Source organism: Arachis ipaensis, chromosome B2 (genome assembly GCF_059453495.1).
Source record: "Arachis ipaensis isolate K30076 ecotype BB chromosome B2, ASM5945349v1, whole genome shotgun sequence".
NCBI lineage: Eukaryota > Viridiplantae > Streptophyta > Magnoliopsida > Fabales > Fabaceae > Arachis > Arachis ipaensis.
The window spans coordinates 3,735,191-3,756,945 of NC_142437.1; the positions used below are offsets into that span (position 1 = coordinate 3,735,191).

At 37.7% G+C, this 21,755-nt stretch overlaps 2 protein-coding genes across 2 annotated transcripts; both read right to left on the reverse strand.

Moving 5' to 3' along the window:
- Positions 1–3,834: 3,834 nt before the first annotated feature.
- On the reverse strand, positions 3,835–6,453 carry LOC107626606 (putative disease resistance RPP13-like protein 1). The gene is made up of 3 exons (XM_016329512.3): positions 4,672–6,453; positions 4,444–4,530; positions 3,835–4,353 (listed from the first exon to the last, which is right to left on the reverse strand). The coding sequence occupies exons 1-3, from the start codon at positions 6,451–6,453 to the stop codon at positions 3,835–3,837; spliced, it is 2,388 nt and encodes a 795-aa protein (XP_016184998.2).
- A 2,576-nt stretch (positions 6,454–9,029) lies between these two features.
- Positions 9,030–11,462, reverse strand: LOC148572847 (putative disease resistance RPP13-like protein 1). The gene has a single exon (XM_088506362.1). The coding sequence runs from the start codon at positions 11,460–11,462 to the stop codon at positions 9,030–9,032; it is 2,433 nt and encodes an 810-aa protein (XP_088362488.1).
- Between the last annotated feature and the right edge of the window lie 10,293 nt (positions 11,463–21,755).

The following is a 21,755-nucleotide window of genomic DNA, read 5'->3' on the forward strand; positions in this document are numbered from 1 at the left end:
GGGAGTTCTCATACAGAAATCACATCAAAATTCCACACCTGGGCGGCTCCACCTCTATGGGTAGCCCTTTCCTCTTGTGTGTCCTAACAGAATAACAGATCTAACGTGTGGCCTACACGTTAGGCTAGCAACACCCCTGCTAGCTGAGGTCTGAGTTAGATGCATCTAAGTTAACGTCATAACCGCCGTTAACTACGGTTTTCTAATACGAGCCTCCTAAACTAATTCAAAACATATAAGTTGAAATACAACAAATCTTTGATCTTTCAAATATATAAGGTATCGAATCAAATCAAATCATACTATACTTTCTCATCAGAATCCTTTCCAATCATACTTTTTCAATCATAACACACTTCAAATATATTTCACAATCTTTAAACTAAGTGAATACCAACAAATACTTCAATGCTTCAAAAACAGATATTCAAGTAAATTCAAACATTTTAGAATAATGCAAAACTTCATAAAAAATATATATGGTCTCGAAAACAGATATTCAAGTAAGATCAAACAATTTAAAATAATGCAAAACTTCATAAAAAAAATATATATGGTCTCATGTATAGTTCCGAAATAAACTTCATAAAAATGAATTATTCAATTTTAATAAATCAATTATTTTAATTAATTTAAAACCGTTCTAGACAAATATAGTGAGTATAATTCAAAGATCATAATAGGTATATGTCAAAATAATTATAGATGCACAATCAAACAATTATAAATGTAAAGCCTATTCACAATGTGGTTCCAAGGGACCGAAGATATCAATCCCGGAGTGCCAAATTCAAGGTGAAGAGGATTGAAGTAGAATAAAACGAATGAGAGCAAAAATTTGAACCGGAATAGCGACAAAAGATGGAGCTGGCAATAGTTCGGGGAATCTAAAACAAGCAAAACTAAAATCGAATTAAAACAAGAATAAGATAGATTAAATGGTGGCATAATAGGACATGAAAGTTAGAGCAGAATCAAGAAAAAAGGCTGGACCGGGATAATGGCAGGAGCAGTTCAGCTCTAGCAGCACCAACAACTCCGGCGGCAAGGATGATGGCTTAGTTCAGATACATCCAAACGGTGACAGGAACAGCGCAGCAGCGGATGCTCCCTCCTCCTTGGCGTTTCTCTCTCTCTGGGAACTCCTCTCTCTTCGAAGCTCCAAATCTACAACTACGAAAATGGCGGCGAGGCTGGCTTCGACGGCGGCGGCTAGGCGTTTCTTGGTGGTAGAGGCGCGGCGGCCATGGCAGCAGCAGTTCCATCTTTCCTCCAATCATGTAACTCCAATGACAACAGCGGCTTTAGAAAGACAAACCAAAAACAGGGGCAGAGCTCAGCAGCAGTGACAGATTCTTTCCCCACCATCGGGTTTCTTCCCACGGCGGACCCAACAGCAGTGGCGGCGGATCAATCGCGATGGAGGCACGGCGGTGTCCCCTTCCTCTTGGCCTTGGCTTGCATCACGTCTCCCTCTTCTCTCCTCTCTGGCAGCGTTGACGATGAAGGAACGAGCTTGGCGTGCAGCACCAGGCGCGATGGCGGCGACAGCGGGACGCAGCACGACAGTGATGACTGGGCGCGGTCCTGTCTCTCCCTACTTCCTCTTCTTCCCTCGCGGCTCCCCACTCTTTGGATCTCTCGTCTCTCTTCCGTGGGTGTGGCTGGTGGCTGGGTAAAGGGTTTCCCAATTTGAGAACTAGGGTTTCTGGTTTGGGGAAAAAAAGAGAAGTAAGGGTATTTTAGGATTTTACATTCAATATCCAAATTTTTTGTACTATAAATTATTTTAAACAAAATATCTTTTAAATTTAAATTTAGTTTATACACATTTAATATAATTCTATAAAATATAGTCATTTTTAATATTTATTATATACTATAATTAATTTACCACCCTGCATTGTGCGGGTCTCATTCTAGTTTAGTAAAAGTATGATCCTGTTCATGAAATGTTTGAACAAAAAGCAGTCCATTATTAGACTAGATGTAGAATTCAAGAACTCACATAATTTTCAAAAGCAGAGCTAGTAAGCTCGACATTCTCAGCAGAATCGACGAGCCATCAACACTCAAAGCCCAGACCTAATAAATTTTTTTTTATCAACAAGGAGAATGTTTATCAACATTTTCTTTGGTAACAGATTTTATTAATGAATAATGACATTGCAGATGTCTTTATAAATTCAAGTAATAAACTTGAATGCATTAGAAATGATACATCTTTTTGTTTAAATTTACAAGCTCCACAACTCATTTGCGGTTTTGGCATTGTAACAGCTTTGGCAGCAGTTAAAGAACCAAAATTAAGTTGATATTTATAGTACATTTAGTTAGAAAATAAGAAAGGTAGAAACACCACCTTCCCTGAACTACACATAATTAATCCCTTCTCAAATCAAGTTATCATCATCTCTTTTTCTTTCTCCCAACAAAAATAGGAAAAGTAAATTGTGAGGAGGAAAGGAGTAACTATACCAACCTGAAGCTAAAATTTAAGAGCACCTTTTCTGATGAACTTTGGATTGAATGAAGATAATTTAGATATGGTTACCAAACCTCAATATATACTTCCTGAAAAACAAATTAAAAAATATTTCAAGACTTGAAGTGTTTGTCATTACAAAAACCACAGACGCAATTATGTCAGAACCTCATGAACACAATGTTGGAAATTGGTTTGATTTTAGAATCAATGGTGAAAAGAAATGACACTCATTGGTTTGATATATGTACAAACTGCACTCACCATTGAGTGAAGTTGACAGGAATGAAATTGTTGTCCGATGGCATCACTATAATTTCTCCTTCTAATGACTATTTCAGGTATAGGATTGTCATCTTTAAATGTGGAAAGCATATTCTTTGAATCTTGACCGCATTAGCTACATACCTTCATCACCTTGGGAAATCTGTTTGATAACGTGCCCAAATCCAAAAAGAAAGAAATAGTTATTATTACAGGACCTTTTCTTAGTATTAGAAATAGCTTATTATAGGCATATCTACTACTATTTATTTTATGTAAGATTCAATCTATGGGCAAAAAACTTATACACCTTATGCATACTGATTCCTTTCACTATCCTACATGAATCTTGCAACAACAGTAACTCCATGATCATAAAGAATTGACAAAGACAGAAACACAATTTTATAACTCTTTTCTTTGCACAAATCAAGTTATAATTCATTTTTTCTCCGTGCAAAAAGCAAAAAGAAAGAAAATTATAGAGAGGAATAGAGAAATATACCAGCAACAACCAAAGCTTTTCAATAATGAGTGCCACAATAACTTGAAGCCAAAATCAGAAAACAAAACACAGTTTCTGTTTCCCAATACATGAATCCAGCTTAATTACCACCTCAAATGAACTTAGAATTAGATGAAGATGTATAGGCAATGTATAGGATTACATCTCGATATGTGCACAAGCTGCCTGCAGAAGATTGTAAAAAATATTAAATTTGATACATCCATTTGTTTAAAAATAAACACCCAACTGTTGGATACACAAAAAATACGATTTTTTTTAAATGTGATTTTTTTAATAAAATATGAGAGTTAACAAGTATTACAGATAACAATGGCTGTTTCCTAGAGTAATAAAGGATATTTCTTTAACTAGAACTGCAAACTGAGAGCTTTCCCGATAAATGAAAGAAAAGAATGCAAATTTTCCAGCTGGCATATGGGTTCAAGTGGTTAATGTTGTTTATAAAAAGAGAAAAAAATTGACTTGAAGGAAAGGGAAAATTTATGCATGTGTGAATTTAATTGTGGTAGCATGACAAATATGAAGGTTAGAGAATTACCTGCTCAAAAATCTCTACTCACAAAATTTGCTCGCCATTGACTTGAATGGTGGGGATGTGGGAAATTTTGGACCAAGTTTGTTGATGCTTGTCCTTGCAGTCTGCGCCCAGAAAATCACAGTCGTCAATTTTCAGTATTAAGAGAGAGGGAGGCAGCTTTTCTCCTTCCATATCGTTCAGGTTCATACAGAACTCAATGTGTAGTTGTTGGAGGGAGGTGAGGTGGAGAAGCTCATTGCAGTCCAATATCTCCAGATTATAAAAGTTTTGGATATGTAAAGTGGTAAGGGAGGGAAAGCAAGGCAGCAAACCCACCTCTGGGTATGACTTTATTCTGCTCTCCCTGCCATCACCTGAGATGGTGAGATGAGTGAGGTTGTCCAAGTTGCCCAACCATGATACACCCCTCACTTGTTCCTCGCATTCTCCTACCCTTAGCTCTTTCAGGTTAGGCGGCAAACCTCCCTCTGGCAACCTACAAATGTTTGGGCAACGTCGTATGTCAAGATACTCTAAATTTGGGAGAAGACTATTCATGTCACGTGGTAATTTGCCCATTCCTGTTGGCATTTTTTTCAGAGGCGTACCCCTTATATTAAGATGCCGCAAATTCACAAGATTATACATGCCATTGGGCAGCATAGTCAGCTTTGAACAGCCTTCTAACTTCAAAGTTTGTAGATTGCACAAGTTGCATAATGACTCAGGCAATGTCTTAACAGCACTCCAAGAGAGATCCAAATAGCGTAGGTTGATCAGTTCACCTATGCTACTAGGCAGCATAGTTAGGAATCAACACTCCCGTAACTTTAAAGTTTGTAGATTGCACATGTTGCATAACGACTGCGGCAATACCACAATATAACTCCAAGAGAGATCCAAATAGCGCAATTGGATCAAATTTTTAGCTATTGAATCAGGAGATATATTGAGTATACGAACGGACAAAACTCTCAAGTATTTATTCTTTGACAATATGTCAAATGGTAACGTTGGGCGTGCGAAATAAGATCCGTGGTTGATATCCAATGATGTCCTCAAAGATTCTATTCCGTGAGAGGAGAATGTTTTCTTGGAGATTGAACTATCGTATGATAAATGACGAGTTAGAATACTCGTCTCTTCCTTTTCACCAATTTCTTCTGAGAATTTAAAATAAAGATCTCCAGCAAGAAAAGTTGCTAAGTCATGCATGAGATCATGCATCAGAAAATACTTCTCATCATCATTATGGACCTGCTTGAAAAATAGTCTTGAAGCCAAGTCATTAAAACACTCGCAACCAACTTCTTCTAAAGTTTGTCCCCTCCTTGGTGGTTGTAAAAGGTTTTCAGCCATCCACAGCAATATTAATTCATCTTTATCAAGTTTATAATCTTTGGGATACAATGAACAATAAACAAAGCATCGTTTCAAATGAGTAGGCAGATGATGGTAACTTAATAACAATGCAGGAACAATCTTACAATTTGCTAAACGAAATTCCCAAATGTCACTTGATAGTATTTTATTCCATTCTTCAACATGACGCTCTGAGCGCAACAACCGTCCAAGTGTTTCTGCAGCTAACGGCAAGCCATCACACCTCTTGACAATCTTTCTACCTATTCTTTCGAGTTCTGAGCTCCCATTTGTTTCAGGAAAGGATGCATTGTCCGCAAAAATAGACCAACAATGATCATCTGACAGTCCCTTGAGAGCGTAAGAGTTATAGTGTTGGACTATTCGACCAACATTTACCTTACGGGTAGTTAGAAGAATAGTGCTTCCCTTTCTCCCATCTTGAAAAGGGGTGATAAAACTATTCCACTTGTCAGCATCTTCACTCCAAACATCATCCAAAACAATGAAGAACTTCTTTTCTGACAGTTTTTTCTTCAAATCTTGTTGAAGTAAATCAAAGCTGTCAAGACTACAAACACCGGAAGAGATCCCCTTTATAACATTCCTTGTAGTCTCAACAACATCAAAATTTTCAGAAACACAAATCCATGCTTTCAGATCAACCCCGTCCATCAAATCCTTATTGTTGTAGAGCCATTGTGCTAAAGTTGTTTTACCAACACCGCCCATACCAACAATAGAGATGACGGACAAGTTATGATGATTGTTGTCATTGAGCATCTTGATTAGTGCCTGTTGGTCACCATCCCTGCCGAACACATTCCCCTTCACAAGAGAAGTGGATGGAGGTCTCCATGAAGAGCTTCCTGTTTGAATCTCTCTCAGACCAAGGGTATCTTTGCGTTTCTCAAGATCTTCTATTCTTTCAACCACCTCTTCTATCTTAGTCACCATCTTCCTACCAGACAGATCAAGGAAGTGAGGAAGCCGAGTGCGTACCTTACTGCGAATTTGAGCTTTGATGAAGAGACGGTCCAGCAAGTCATCAGCAGTGTAGAGAGCATCTTTGAGACTATCAAGCCACTCCCTCACGAGTTCGTTTCCAAACTGCTTCTGCTCAGCGTCAGCTGCCAGAGCTTTGGCAGCCAAGATAGCAGTCTTCAGCTTCTCAACCAACTTCCGATCCAGCTTCTTGCCCACCACCAAGTTGAGAAACTCAGATGAAATGAGCCTGTCAAGAACAACGTTGGCCAAGCCATTAACTAAAGCTCCAACCACAAGTGCTTCAGCCATGATATGATACAGATCACAACAACAGCGAACTAATGAGTGAGAGATTGGAATTTTCAGAATGTCACAAAGAGAGAGCAATGTTGCAATAATGATTGCGAGGTATTCACTATGCAGCAATAGGCATACAGCGAGATTCAAATAATTCCCAGCAGTGGAGTGCAAAGCTGGCTTTGCACGTTACTTCATTTTTATATTCTTCTTTGAAGGATGAAACAGAGTATTCAAATAGCAAAAGGGTGACCAACTTAAACTAGTTTTGAGGAATGCTTGGGGCCAGCAATTTTTGTGATTTATAACCATCAAATAGCCATTAAGATGATTTTAATGGTGTGAGATTGGTGTAAGATTTCATCTAATGGCTCACTTTTCTTTGCTGGTTACATGCTGGCCAGAATTTAACAAAGTTGCTGGCCCCTAGACTTTTCCGTTGGTAATAGTGTTTACTCATTGGCTTCACGTGCTAGCTGTCTTCGAGGTCACTTTTCTTAATGTCTTATTCTTACTTTGTTTGGAACTGATCATTTTTGTGTTTTTGATTATGATAAATGCAACAAATTAAAATTACAACTTGACCAAGGTTTCAAACCCTTTTTTTTTTCATCATTACCAATTTTTTAAGAGGAATGCTACGTGTACACTAAAATCAGCCACCAGTATAATATACATGTTGAAATACAAATACACATTGAAAATAAATTAAATCACACATATATTTATACACAAATACATTGGTGCCTGATTTTAGTGGCTGATTTTGGTGTACAAATAACATTTTTTATTTTTTAAATTGACTACATCATCTTAAGCTTTATTTTACTTATTTAATTTAAGAAACTAACTAAACTCTTTTCTCCAAGAATATCTATCAATTTAGAAATTTGATATATTAATGATATAATATATTTGAAATTTATATCAAGATACCCTGAAAAATAAAGGTAGTGAATTATTTAAAAAGAGAACCACACAAATTAAAAAATATTTCAAGACTTAAAGTGTTTGTCATCACAAAAACCACACACACAATTATGTGAAACCTCATGAACACAATGCTGGATCATACGTTTGATTTTAGAGTCATCAGTGAAAGGAAATGAGACCCATTGGGTACAAACTGCACACACGATTGAGTGAAGTTAATAGGAACGAAATCGTTGCTGATGGCCTCACTACAACTTCTTCGACTACTTCAGGTACATGATTATCATCTTCAAATATGGAAAGTATATTCTTTGAATCTTGACTGCATTAGCTATTCATCACCTTGGGAATCTGTTTGATAACGTGTCCAAACCCAAAAAGGAAGAAATAGTTATTAGTGTAAAATATACTTTTTGTCTCTGAAGTTTGACAAAAGCTTCAAAAATACTCCTAAGTTTTATTTTGTTTCAATTTTGTTCTACAAGTTTTCGATTTGCATCAAATATACTCTTAACGGTTAATTTTTCAAAAAATTTAAGACCAATTCAACAACGATTTCACAAGAACAACCCTCAACACAAGCAAATCAAGCATAATTTTTATACATTATTGTTAGATTAGTCTTAAATTTTTTGAAAATTTAGCCGTTAGGCATATATTTGATACAAATCGAAAACTTCTGGAACAAAATTGAAACAAAATAAAACTTAGGGTATTTTTGAAACTTTTGTCAAAAGGGACAAAAAAATATACTTTACCCTATTTATTATTACAGAACCTTTTCTTAGTATTAGAAATAGCTTATTATAGACATCTACTACTATTTATTTTATGTAAGATTCAATCTATGAGCAAAAAACTTATACACCTTATGCATGCTGATTCCTTTCACTATTCTACATGAATCTTGTAACAACAGCTAACTCTATGATCATAAAGAATTGACAAAGACAAAAACACATTTTTGCAACTATTTTCTTTCCACAAATAAAGTTATGATTTATTTTTTCTCTGTGCAAAAAGCAAAAAAGAAAGAAAATTATAGAGAGGAATAGAAAAATATACCAAAAACAACCAAAGCTTTTCAATAATGAGTGCCACCAACTTTCTCCATCATGTCTTTGCTTTTCAATAACTTGAAGCCAAAATCAGAAAACACACGGTTTCTGTTGCCCAATACATAAATCCAGCTTAATTAGCACCTCAAATGAACATAGAATTAAATGAAGATGTATAGCCAATGTATAGGATTACATCTCGATATGTGCACAAGCTACCTGCAGAAGATTGTAAAAATATTAAATTTGATACCTCCATTTATTTAAAAATAAACACCCAACTGTTGGATACAAAAAAAAATGCGATTTTTTGGATAAAATATGAGAGTTAACAAGTATTACAGATAACAATGACTGTTTCCGAGAGTAAGAAAGGATATTTGTTTAACTAGAACTGCAAACTGAGAGCTTTCCCGATAAATGAAAGAAAAGAATGCAAATTTTCCAGTTGGCATATGAGTTCAAGTGATCAATGTTGTTTAAAGAAAGAGAAAAAAAATTGACTTGAAGGAAAAGGAAATTTATGCATGTGTGAATTTCATTGTGGTAGCATGAGAAACATGAAGGTTAGAGAATTACCTGTTCAGAAATCTCTACTCAGAGAATTTGTATGCCATTGACTTGAATGGTGGGGATGTGGGAAATTTTGGACCAAATTTGTTGATGCTTGTTCTTGCAGTGTTCGCCCAGGAAATGACAGCCATAAATTTGAAGTAGTAAGAGAGAGGGAGGCAGTTTTTCTCCTGCAATATTCTCCAGCTTATGACACCCTGAAATGTGTAATTGTTGGAGGGAGGAAGGCAGCTTTTCTCCTTCCATATTCTTCAGGTTTGGACAGTCTGAAATGTGTAGTTGTTGGAGGGAGGTGAGGCAGAGAAGCTCGTTGCAGTCCAATGTCTGCAGATAATCGAACCCCCATATCCGAAGAGTGGTAAGGGAGGGAAGGCGAGGCAGCCAACCCACCTCTGGGTTTGGACAGTTAGAACCATCAATGAAAAGATGAGGGAGGTTGTCCAAGTTGCCCAACCATGATAGACCCCTCACTTGTTCCTCACATTTTCCTACCCTAAGCTCTTTCAGGTTAGGTGGCAAACCTCCCTCTGGCAACCTACAAATGTTTGGGCAACCTCGTATGTCAAGATACTGTAAATTTGGGAGAAGAGTATTCATGCCATTGGGCAGCATAGTCAGCTTTGAACAGCCTTCTAACTTCAAAGTTTGTAGATTGCACATGTTGCATAATGACTCGGGCAATATCTTAACAGCACTGCAAGAGAGATCCAGATAGCGCAATTGGATCAATTTTTTAGCTATTGAATCAGGAAATATATTGAGTGTACCAAAGGACAAAACTCTCAAGTATTTATTCTTTGACAATATGTCACATGGTAATGTTGCGCGTGCTTTCCAGAAACGACCTCCATGATTGATATACAATAATGTCCTCAAAGATTCACTTTTACTAGAGGAGCATATTTTCTCAGGGATTGAATGATTGTATGACAAATGCCGAGTTAGAATACTCATCTCTTCTTTTTCACCAAATCTACAACAAAGATCTCCAGCAAGAAAAGTTGCCAAGTCATGCATGAGATCATGCATCACAAAATACTTTTCATTATATTGGACCCGCTTGAAAAATAGTCTTGAAGCCAAGTGATCAAAACACTCGCAACCGACTTCTTCTAAAGTCTCTCCTGTCCTTGGTGGTCGTAAAAAATCTTCAGCCATCCACAACAAGATTAATTCACCTTTATCAAATTCATGATCTTTGGGATACAACGAACAATAAACAAAGCAACGTTTTAAATGAGCAGGCAGATGATAGTAACTTATTAACAACGCAGGAACGATCTTACTGTCTGTCATAGAAAATTGCCAAATATCACTAGATAGTACTTTATTCCATTCCCCAGCATCATGCTTTGACCGCAACAAGCGTCCAAGTGTTTCTGCAGCTAACGGCAAGCCATCACACCTCTCGACAATCTTTCTACCTATTCCTTCCAGTTCCGAGCTCCCATTTGATTCAGGAAAGGATGCATTGTCCGCAAAAATAGACCAACAATAGTCGTCTGACAGTTCCTTGAGAGTGTAGGAGTTATAGTGTTGGACTACTCGACCAACATTTTCCTTGCGGGTAGTTACAAGAATCGTGCCTCCTTTTCTCCCATGTTGAAAAGGGGTGACAAAACTATTCCACTTGTCAACATCTTCACTCCAAACATCGTCCAAAACAATGAAGAACTTCTTTTCTGACAGTCTTTCCTTCAAATCTTGTTGAAGTAAATCAAAGCTTTCAAGACTACAAACACCTGCATTGATCCCCTTTATAACATTCTTAGTAGTCTCAACAACATCAAAATTTTCAGAAACACAAATCCATACTTTCAGATCAACCCCGTCCATCAAATCCTTATTGTTGTACAGCCATTGTGCTAAAGTTGTTTTACCAACCCCGCCCATACCAACAATAGAGATGACGGACAAGTTATGATCATTGTTGTCATTTAGCATCTTGATTAATGCCTGTTTGTCATCATCCCTGCCATAGACAGTCCCGCTTTCAAGAGAAGTGGATGGAGTTCTCCATGAGGAGCTACCCGTTGGAATCTCTTTCAGACCAAGGCTATCTTTAAGTTTCTGAAGATCTTCTATTGTTTTAAGCACCTCGTTTATCTTAGTCACCATCTCCCTAGCAGATAAATTAAGGCGGAGAGGAAGGCGAAGGCGTACCTTCTTGCGAATTTCAGCTTTGATTAAGGCACGGTCCAACAAGTCATCAGCAGTGTAGAGAGCATCCCTGAGACTATCAAGCCATTTCCTCACACTATCGTTTCCAAACTGCTTCTGCTCGGCGTCAGCGGCCAGAGCTTTTGCAGCCAAGAGAGCAGTCTTGAGCCTCTCAACCAACTTTCGGTCCAGCTTCTTGCTCACCACCGAGTTGACAAACTCAGGTGAAATGAGCCTGTTAAGAACAAGGCTAATGGAGCCAGATACTAAAGCTCCAACAACAAGTGCTTCAGCCATGATATGATACAGATCACAACAACAGCAAATGAATCAGTGAGTGATTGGATTCTCAGAATGTAAGGAAGAGAGAGCAATATTGCAATAATGCTTGCGAGGTATTCAACAATAATAAAAGGCATATAAGTGAGAATATACTTCATTTCTATATTATTCTTTGAAGGTTGAAAGTTGAAACACAATATTCAAATAACAAAAGGGTGACCAACCGAAACTAGTCTTTGTGGAAATTAATTAACTATATAATTTAATGTAGGATCATCATCATATGATATCAATGCATATCATTGTTAATAACAATAATGGATAGTATGAGATTAAAATATGTTGGCATTTGGCAATATAGCATAGACATTGACTTCAAGTGGTAGATGCCTTCAAGGTTACTCTTCTTTGTTTTTAATTGGTTAAATTGCACAGTTGGTCCCTACACTTTCAGTGAAATTGCAAATTAGTACCTACACTTTAAAAGTTTATAATTGGGTCTCTAAAGAGAATTAAAATTTGTAATTTAGTCCCCGCCGTTCAAAAAGCGTTTGATTTAACAGAATATTCTCAGAATATTCTCTATTTTGAACATGTGAGCTGCACATGTTTGACAACAGAGACCAATTTGCAATTTTAGTGAAAGTATGGGGACCAACTGTGTAATTTAATCATTTGAAGTGACCAAAATCTCCCTAGGCTATTTGAACCTACCCCGTCCCTCTCCATGTCATGACCCGAACCAAGCCATGACTGGCGCTCAAGGGACAAGTCCCTCAGCAAGCCAAACGACCAAATTTTCAGAAAAACGGACAGAATCTCCTCTGTTTCTAGGACCTTACCAACATAAATATTAACTCCCTGTATTAATAATAAACCTCCATTTCCAAGACGACAACAACAACATACTCCAAATTATATCCACAACCAAATATATCCAAAATACGCATCATATATATATATATATATATATATATATATATATATATATATATATATATATCAAGTTGATAACTAGAGTATATAGTTAAAACCATAAGTCTTACATAACCAAATCATAATCACTACCTAAACAGTTCAAGATTCAAAATAACATAACTCACACGAGGATCCTGCCTATGATATATGGAGCATTGACATAATCTAGATTTTGAGCAAAGGTTCCATTACATAATTACTTAGCCCTTGGAAAGAAGAAGGGCTCACCAAAATGACTAAGATCTACTGAGGGGCAGGTAGAATGGAACCTGGAATGACTCCTGTATCTGAAAAACATGGGAATATAATAGGGTGAGTTTTGCAACTCAGTGAGCAAACATTACATCTATAACCCACACGAGACAATACAGAGTTTACCTTGAAAATTATATTTCTTTTCAGAGATGAGAAATTCATATTAATTAATTATACAAACATTAGATAAATAGTTAAGCGGATGAACTGAAATGGGAGTTCTCATTCCAGAAGTCAAATCAAATCAAATATTACACACCTAGGGCGGCTCCACCTCTAAGGGTAGCCCTTTCCTCTAGTGTGCCCGTACGGTATAACAGATCCAACGTGTGGCCTACACGTTAGGCTAGCAACGCCCCTGCTAGCTGAGGTCTGAGCCAGATGCATCTAGGTTAACGTCATAACCGCCGTTAACTACGGTTTTCTAGTCAGAGTCTCCCAGACCAATCCAAACCAAATCACTTATAAAAATCTCTAGTGCTTATAACATACTACTAAATTCCATAGCAAATCAATATATATAGGATTGCATACTAAAATTTAATTAAATTTACATAAGGTTAAATAAGAAAACATTTATACTTTACAAAATATATAAATATCGTCTCGTGTGTATTTTTATAAAATTGTAAGTTTCACAAATCAATATTTATTTTCAAAAATTCAGAAATCACAATAATAAAATATTTTCAAACTCCAAAATTAATGATTCAACATAGGTATTGATAATAATATATTTAAAAATAATTATAGATATAATATCCACTCACAACTTGATTCAAAAGAACCGGAAGCAACTCTGAGCGCGTCAACGAGCTACCACATGATGTCCAATAATTCTACAACTCTAGAAATATGACAAAAATGATATTTGTGAGCTACTAATATTGTCAATTAACATAATCTTACTCACCTTGACAAAAGCCCCAAATTTTCTAACCCTAATAACCCTAATTCGGATTTATACATACCCATAAATATATAGATGACAAAAATTGGGAATATGGCTAATTATTGAGTCAAAGAGTTACCTTGAAGCCTCAATAATAATTGGAACTCAAAGTTGAATGCTTCCTTCACTTATTAGTATGAGCTTCTTGATTTGGGGTTGTGAAAAATAAAAATTTACTTTGGATATAGATGATATATTAAAATAGAGATAAAATAAAAGGGTAAAATGAAATCTGGTGTGTTGTAGTTGGATGAAGATTTTGAAATGAAGAAGATGGAATGGAAGAGAAGATGAAGGAAAAGAGAGGGTTTGGTTTTGATTTGTATGAAGGAAATGAAAATAAGAGAGAGAGAGAGAGATCGGGGAAGGCTCGAGAGAATAAGGAGGGGGAAGGGGTTTAAGTGGGGGCATGTGCCACCCACGTGACTATGCACTTCTGTTTCCTTTTTTTTTTTTTCTCGTGGGTATAACATTCTCTCCCCCTAAAAAAAATTCGGTCCCCGAATTTTGAACTTATATACTACGATAGATGTAATTATTACCTTCAGACTCAAATAAATATGGATATTTGTCGCGCATGGTATCCTCCACTTCCCAAGTTGCTTCTTCTACCGAATGATTTTTCCAAACAACTTTCACAGATGCTATCTCTTTAGAACGTAGTTTCTTTACTTGGCGATCAACTATAGCCACTGGTTCCTCTTCAAATGATAAATCCTCCTGTAGCTCTATGGCTTGTGGTGCAAGCACATGAGATGGGTCGGGAAGGTATTTGCGCAACATTGATACATGAAAGACTGGATGAATCATAGACAACTCAGGCGGCAATGCCAAGCGGTAAGCAACTGCACCTATTCTGTCCAATATCTCAAATGGACCAATGTATCGAGGACTAAGCTTGCCTCTTTTCCCAAACCTCATCACTCCCTTCATAGGCGACACTCTCAGAAATACCTGATCACCCACTGAAAACTCTAAGTTACGCCTTCTGTTATCAACATAAGCCTTCTGCCTACTCTGAACTGCTAATAAACGTTCTCTTATTATGCGAACCTTCTCAACCGCATCTTGTACCAAATTTGGCCCTAAAAGCTTAACCTCACCAACCTCAAACCACCCAATAGGTGACCTGCATCTTCTCCCATAAAGAGCCTCAAATGGTGCCATTTGAATGATGGCTTGATAACTATTATTATAAGAGAACTCGATCAAAGGTAGATAGCTGTCCCAATTCCCACCAAAATCTAGAACACAACACCTTAACATGTCTTCCAATGTCTGGATCGTCCTCTCTGATTGTCCATCGGTTTGAGGGTGAAAAGCTGTGCTAAGATCCAAACGAGTTCCTAACACTTTTTGAAAAGATTTCCAAAAATGAGAGGTAAACTGGGGCCCGCGATCTGAAATAATGGACACTGGAATTCCATGTAACTTAACTATCTCATCAACATAAAGTTGAGCATATCGAGATGCACTGAAAGTTGTTTTCACCGGAAGAAAGTGAGCTGACTTCGTCATTCTATCCACAATTACCCAAATTGAATCAAAACCTTTAAAACTACGAGGTAAACCTGTTACAAAATCCATTGTAATCCTTTCCCACTTCCATTCAGGTATCTCAATCTGTTGTAATAACCCAGCAGGTCTTTGATGTTCAGCTTTAACTTGTTGGCAAGTTAAGCAATGAGAAACAAAAACTCCTATGTCTTTCTTCATGCCTTCCCACCAAAACAATTGTTTCAAATCTTGATACATCTTATTGGAGCCTGGATGAACGGTATACTTAGAATTGTGAGCCTCCTCCAAAATAGCTTTCTTCAAGTCGGGGTTATCTGGCACACATAAGCGTTGACCACAACGCAAAACATCTTGATCAAGAGAAAAGTCTGAGTTTCTCCCATTGCAAACATCTTCCATAAGCTTTCTTAGTTTCGGATCATCACTTTGTGCAACCTTGATCTGTTCTATCAGGGAAGATTGGGTTCGAACATGTGCTAAGAAAACTCCTGATTCTCCAAGATCAAATTGAATTCCACTGGCCTCCAATTGATGGACTTCTTCAACAATTGGTCTCCTTCCAAGAGTGATATGGGCCAAGCTACCCATAGATTTCCTACTGAGGGCATCTGCTACAATATTTGCCTTTCCAGGATGATACAAAATGGTACAATCATAATCTTTCAGCAACTCCATCCATCTCCGTTGCCTTAAATTTAAATCCTTTTGTTGGAATATATACTTCAAACTCTTGTGATCCGTATAGATCTCACAGGTCTCACCATAAAGGTAGTGTCTCCAAATCTTTAAAGCAAAGACGACCGCTGCCATCTCCAGGTCATGAGTTGGATAATTCTGCTCATGCTTCTTGAGTTGTCGCGAGGCATAGGCAATAACGCGGCCATACTGCATTAATACACAACCAAGTCCTATCCGAGATGCATCGCAAAAGACTGAGAATCCTCCAGACCCAGAAGGTAAAACAAGAACTGGTGCTGAGGTTAGACAAGACTTAAGTGTCTGAAAGCTTCCCTCACAAGCTTCTGACCATTGAAACTTCACATTCTTCTGAGTTAACTTGGTTAATGGTGCCGAAATTCTCGAGAAGTCCTTGATGAATCGCCGATAGTAGCCGGCCAACCCTAGAAAGCTACGAATTTCTGTCACTGTAGTAGGCCTTGGCCACTTCTGAACGGCTTCAACCTTCTTTGGATCCACCATGATTCCATCTTTTGATACCACATGCCCCAAGAATGTCACTTGATCAAGCCAAAACTCACATTTAGAAAACTTAGCATAGAGCTTGTGATCTCTTAAGGTTTGTAACACAATCCTCAAATGATACTCATGCTCCGTAGCACTTTTCGAATACACCAAGATATCATCGATGAAGACGATAACAAAGCGATCTAAGAAAAGTTTGAAGACTCGATTCATTAAGTCCATGAAAGCTGCAGGCGCATTCGTCAGACCAAAGGACATTACTAAGAACTCATAGTGCCCATAGCGAGTACGAAAAGCGGTTTTTGGAATGTCTTCCTCTTTTATCTTCAATTGATGGTACCCTGAACGCAGGTCGATTTTTGAGAAACAGGTAGCTCCTTGAAGTTGATCAAACAAATCATCAATCCTTGGCAATGGATACTTGTTGCGAACAGTTATCTTATTGAGCTGACGATAATCCACACATAGTCGCATCGTTCCATCCTTCTTCTTTACAAATAGAACAGGAGCTCCCCACGGAGAAGTGCTAGGACGAATGAATCCTTTCTCTAGCATATCTTCCAATTGAACTTTTAATTCTCGTAACTCAGTTGGAGCCATACGATAGGGAGGAATGGACACAGGTTGGACTCCCGGAGCCAATTCTATGGAAAACTCAACTTCACGGTCAGGCGGCATCCCCGGTAGCTCATCAGGGAACACGTCAGGGAATTCTCTAACAATAGGAACCTGATCAAGACTAGGCACTTCGGCATCAACATCTCTAACAACTGCCTGAAATCCTTGGTTTCCCTTATCCATCAATTGCATAGCACTCATAGATGAGATGATGCTAGCTAAAGTGGGACAGTCATCACCCTTAAAAACAAAAGGTGAGATACCCGGTATGTCAAACTTCACAGTTTTGGAGTAACAGCCCACATCAGCATGACAAGCTGCTAACCAATCCATGCCTAAGATGACATCAATATCTTCCATTGGTTCTAAAAGGATCAAATCAGCTAAGGTTTCAACGGTATTAATTCTAACAATACAAGACCGAAATACGACTCGAACCATCATGGAGACTCCAAGCGGAGTGCCAACATGAAATGGGTGGGATAACAGTTCAGGTTGTTTATCGAAACGAGATGCAAGATGTGGAGATACATATGAATAATGAGAACCCGTATCAAATAACACTCGAGCATCTAAAGAACAAACTTGTAAAGTACCTGCCACCACAGCATTAGAAGCTTGAGCATCTTGACGTGTTAAAGCATACACACGTGTCTGACCTCTTCCTCTTTGGCTCCCTCCTCTGTTATAAGTCTGACCCCTACCACCAGCTCCTCTGCCACTAGGACCAGAAGAATTCCCAATAGACATAGCTGAAGATGATGGCATTGGTGTTGTAGGACGTGCAATACCTGGAGCAAAGCCTCCTTTAGGATTTGGACAATCCCTCCTAAGATGACCAGATTGACCACAACCAAAACATGCACCAGTAGCCTTGAAACATATACCGGAATGGTAACTCCCACACTGAAGACAATAGGGCTGAGCTGGGCTTGTCTGATTTGAACCCTGTGCACTAGATTGAGAGGTGCTCTTAACAAAAGGTCTGGGATTCGAAACACTCATGGGAGCAGATCCAGAAGAAGCAACCCCACCAAAAGATGCTTGAGGACGAGCTCGATACCCCGAATAACCTTGCTGATTAGTTTGACCATGATGAGACTGAAATCCTCCTAAACTAGATCCACCAGAAAATTGTCCCTTCATCTTGGGCTTCTTACCAACATCCATAAAAGCATTTCTCTCCGCTATCCCAGCTTCAATTCCATAGGCAGAGTTTAGGACATCCTTAAAAGACATGCGTCCGACTTCAGGCATAAGAGTAGTGAACATAGGTTCTGCCAATCCACGAACGAAACGACAAACTTTCATCTCTTCTGAATTCACCAAGTACGGAGCACTCTTAGAAAGTCTAGTAAACTCCTTAGCATACTCAGTCACTGTCATATTCTCTTGCCTTAATCTTTCAAAGGCAATTGCATCTTCTGCTTGCTTGTTAGCTGGATAAAATCGAGCAAGAAACTCTTCAGTAAACTCTTCCCAAGAAGGAGGACGAAGTCCAGTTGCTTCTTTGCTCTCAAGAAGAGACTCATACCAATATCTTGCTGAACCACGCAAGTTGTAGGATACTAACTCAACAGCCCATTCTTTGGTGCACTTGAGAGCTCGAATAGCTTTCTTTGCATCCTCTAGATATTGTTGTGGATCTTCATCCAATGAATCTCCATTGAAAGTGGACGAATTCAACTTCAAATACTTTTCAATTGGCGGCTCTTGATCCCCAAACAATTGATGAACCCTATGAGGCTGAGGATTTGGCGCATTAGGAAGTCTCGCTTCACCCCTATTTTGATTTGTTAGAACCTGTAACACCGCATTAAGAGTTTGATTCATTCCCCTCAATTCAGCTGCTAAGTCCGGTTGAGCCTCTCTTACTGCGGGGTTCTCTTGAACTCTCTCGCGGGGTATCTCTCCTTCGCGCCTATCAGCTATCCTTTGGCTCCTTGGCCTTTGTCGAAGCGCTCCAAGTGGCGGAGAAACTGCCCTATTGGATTCAGCAGTATCAGGAGCATTAACAGCTCCACCACGTCTTTTCTTAGGTGGCATCTTCCACCTATTGAGTAAATAAGCGATTGGATCACCAACGACATATGTATATGGAGTTCAAAGACAATAGGACAGACAGAAAGAATTATGAGACCAAAAGATTGAGGACGACTTCCTATAGGCCTCTAGTAACATCACACTTTGTGAAAATGGGCCGGCTTCCATTTGCACAATTGTGATCTTACTAAAGGGCACTTGCTCCATATTACACAGGAAAACCTAAAGCTCTGATACCACTTTGTCATGACCCGAACCAAGCCATGACTGGCGCTCAAGGGACAAGTCCCTCAGCAAGCCAAACGACCAAATTTTCAGAAAAACGGACAGAGTCTCCTCTGTTTCTAGGACCTTACCAACATAAATATTAACTCCCTGTATTAATAATAAACCTCCATTTCCAAGACAACAACAACAACATACTCCAAATTATATCCACAACCAAATATATCCAAAATACGCATCATATATATATATCAAGTTGATAACTAGAGTATATAATTAAAACCATAAGTCTTACATAACCAAATCATAATTACTACCTAAACAGTTCAAGATTCAAAATAACATAACCCACACGAGGATCCTGCCTGTGACATATGGAGCATTGACATAATCTAGATTTTGAGCAAAGGTTCCATTACATAATTACTTAGCCCTTGGAAAGAAGAAGGGCTCACCAAAATGACTAAAATCTACTGAGGGGCAGGTGGAATGGAACCTGGAATGACTCCTGTATCTGAAAAACATGGGAATATAATAGGGTGAGTTTTGCAACTCAGTGAGCAAACATTACATCTATAACCCACACGAGACAATACAAAGTTTACCTTGAAAATTATATTTCTTTTCAGAGATGAGAAATTCATATTAATTAATTATACAAACATTAGATAAATAGTTAAGCGGATGAACTGAAATGGGAGTTCTCATTCCAGAAGTCAAATCAAATCAAATATTACACACCTAGGGCGGCTCCACCTCTAAGGGTAGCCCTTTCCTCTAGTGTGCCCGTACGGTATAACAGATCCAACGTGTGGCCTACACGTTAGGCTAGCAACGCCCCTGCTAGCTGAGGTCTGAGCCAGATGCATCTAGGTTAACGTCATAACCGCCGTTAACTACGGTTTTCTAGTCAGAGTCTCCCAAACCAATCCAAACCAAATCACTTATAAAAATCTCTAGTGCTTATAACATACTACTAAATTCCATAGCAAATCAATATATATAGGATTGCATGCTAAAATTTAATTAAAATTTACATAAGGTCAAATAAGAAAACATTTATACTTTACAAAATATATAAATATCGTCTCGTGTGTATTTTTATAAAATTGTAAGTTTCACAAATCAATATTTATTTTCAAAAATTTTAGAAATCACAATAATAAAATATTTTCAAACTCCAAAATTAATGATTCAACATAGATATTGATAATAATATATTTAAAAATAATTATAGATATAATATCCACTCACAACTTGATTCCAAAGAACCGGAAGCAACTCTGAGCGCGTCAACGAGCTACCAAATGATGTCCAATAATTCTACAACTCTAGAAATATGACAATAATGATATTTGTGAGCTACTAATGTTGTCAATTAACATAATCTTACTCACCTTGACAAAAGCCCCAAATTTTCTAACCCCTAATAACCCTAATTCGGATTTATATATACCCATAAATATAGAGATGACAAAAATTGGAGATATGGCTAATTATTGAGTCAAAGAGTTACCTTGAAGCCTCAATAATAACCAGAACTCAAAAGTTGAATACTTTCTTCACCAAGTAGGTTGAAGCTCCATGATTTAGGGTTGTGATAAAAGAAATTTGAATGAATAAAATAGAGAAGAGAAGGAGAAGGAATTAAGATGAAAGAAGTGGGTTTAATGATGGTGTGTGTTTGCAAGAAGAAGAGATGAGAAGATGGGAGAGATAGATGGGAAAGAAGGGAAGAGGAGAAGAGGGTTTTAGGTTTTGTTGGAAGGAAATAAAAGAAAATGAAAGAAGGAAAGGGGGGACGGGAGTTTTCGACAGATGGGGGAGAAGGGGAGAAAATTTAAGTGGGGGCATGTGCCCCCCACGTGCTTTCCATCCTTTTTTTTTTTTTCAGTTATAACAAAAACGGACAGAATCTCCTCTGTTTCTAGGACCTTACCAACATAAATATTAACTCCCTGTATTAATAATAAACCTCCATTTCCAAGACAACAACAACAACGTACTCCAAATTATATCCACAACCAAATATATCCAAAATACGCATCATATATATATATATATATATATATATATATATATATATATATATATATATATATATATATATATATATATATCAAGTTGATAACTAGAGTATATAGTTAAAACCATAAGTCTTACATAACCAAATCATAATCACTACCTAAACAGTTCAAGATTCAAAATAACATAACCCACACGAGGATCTTGCCTGTGACATATGGAGCATTGACATAATCTAGATTTTGAGCAAAGGTTCCATTACATAATTACTTAGCCCTTGGAAAGAAGAAGGGCTCACTAAAATGACTAAGATCTACTGAGGGGCAGGTAGAATGGAACCTGGAATGACTCCTGTATTTGAAAAACATGGGAATATAATAGGGTGAGTTTTGCAACTCAGTGAGCAAACATTACATCTATAACCCACACGAGACAATACAGAGTTTACCTTGAAAATTATATTTCTTTTCAGAGATGAGAAATTCATATTA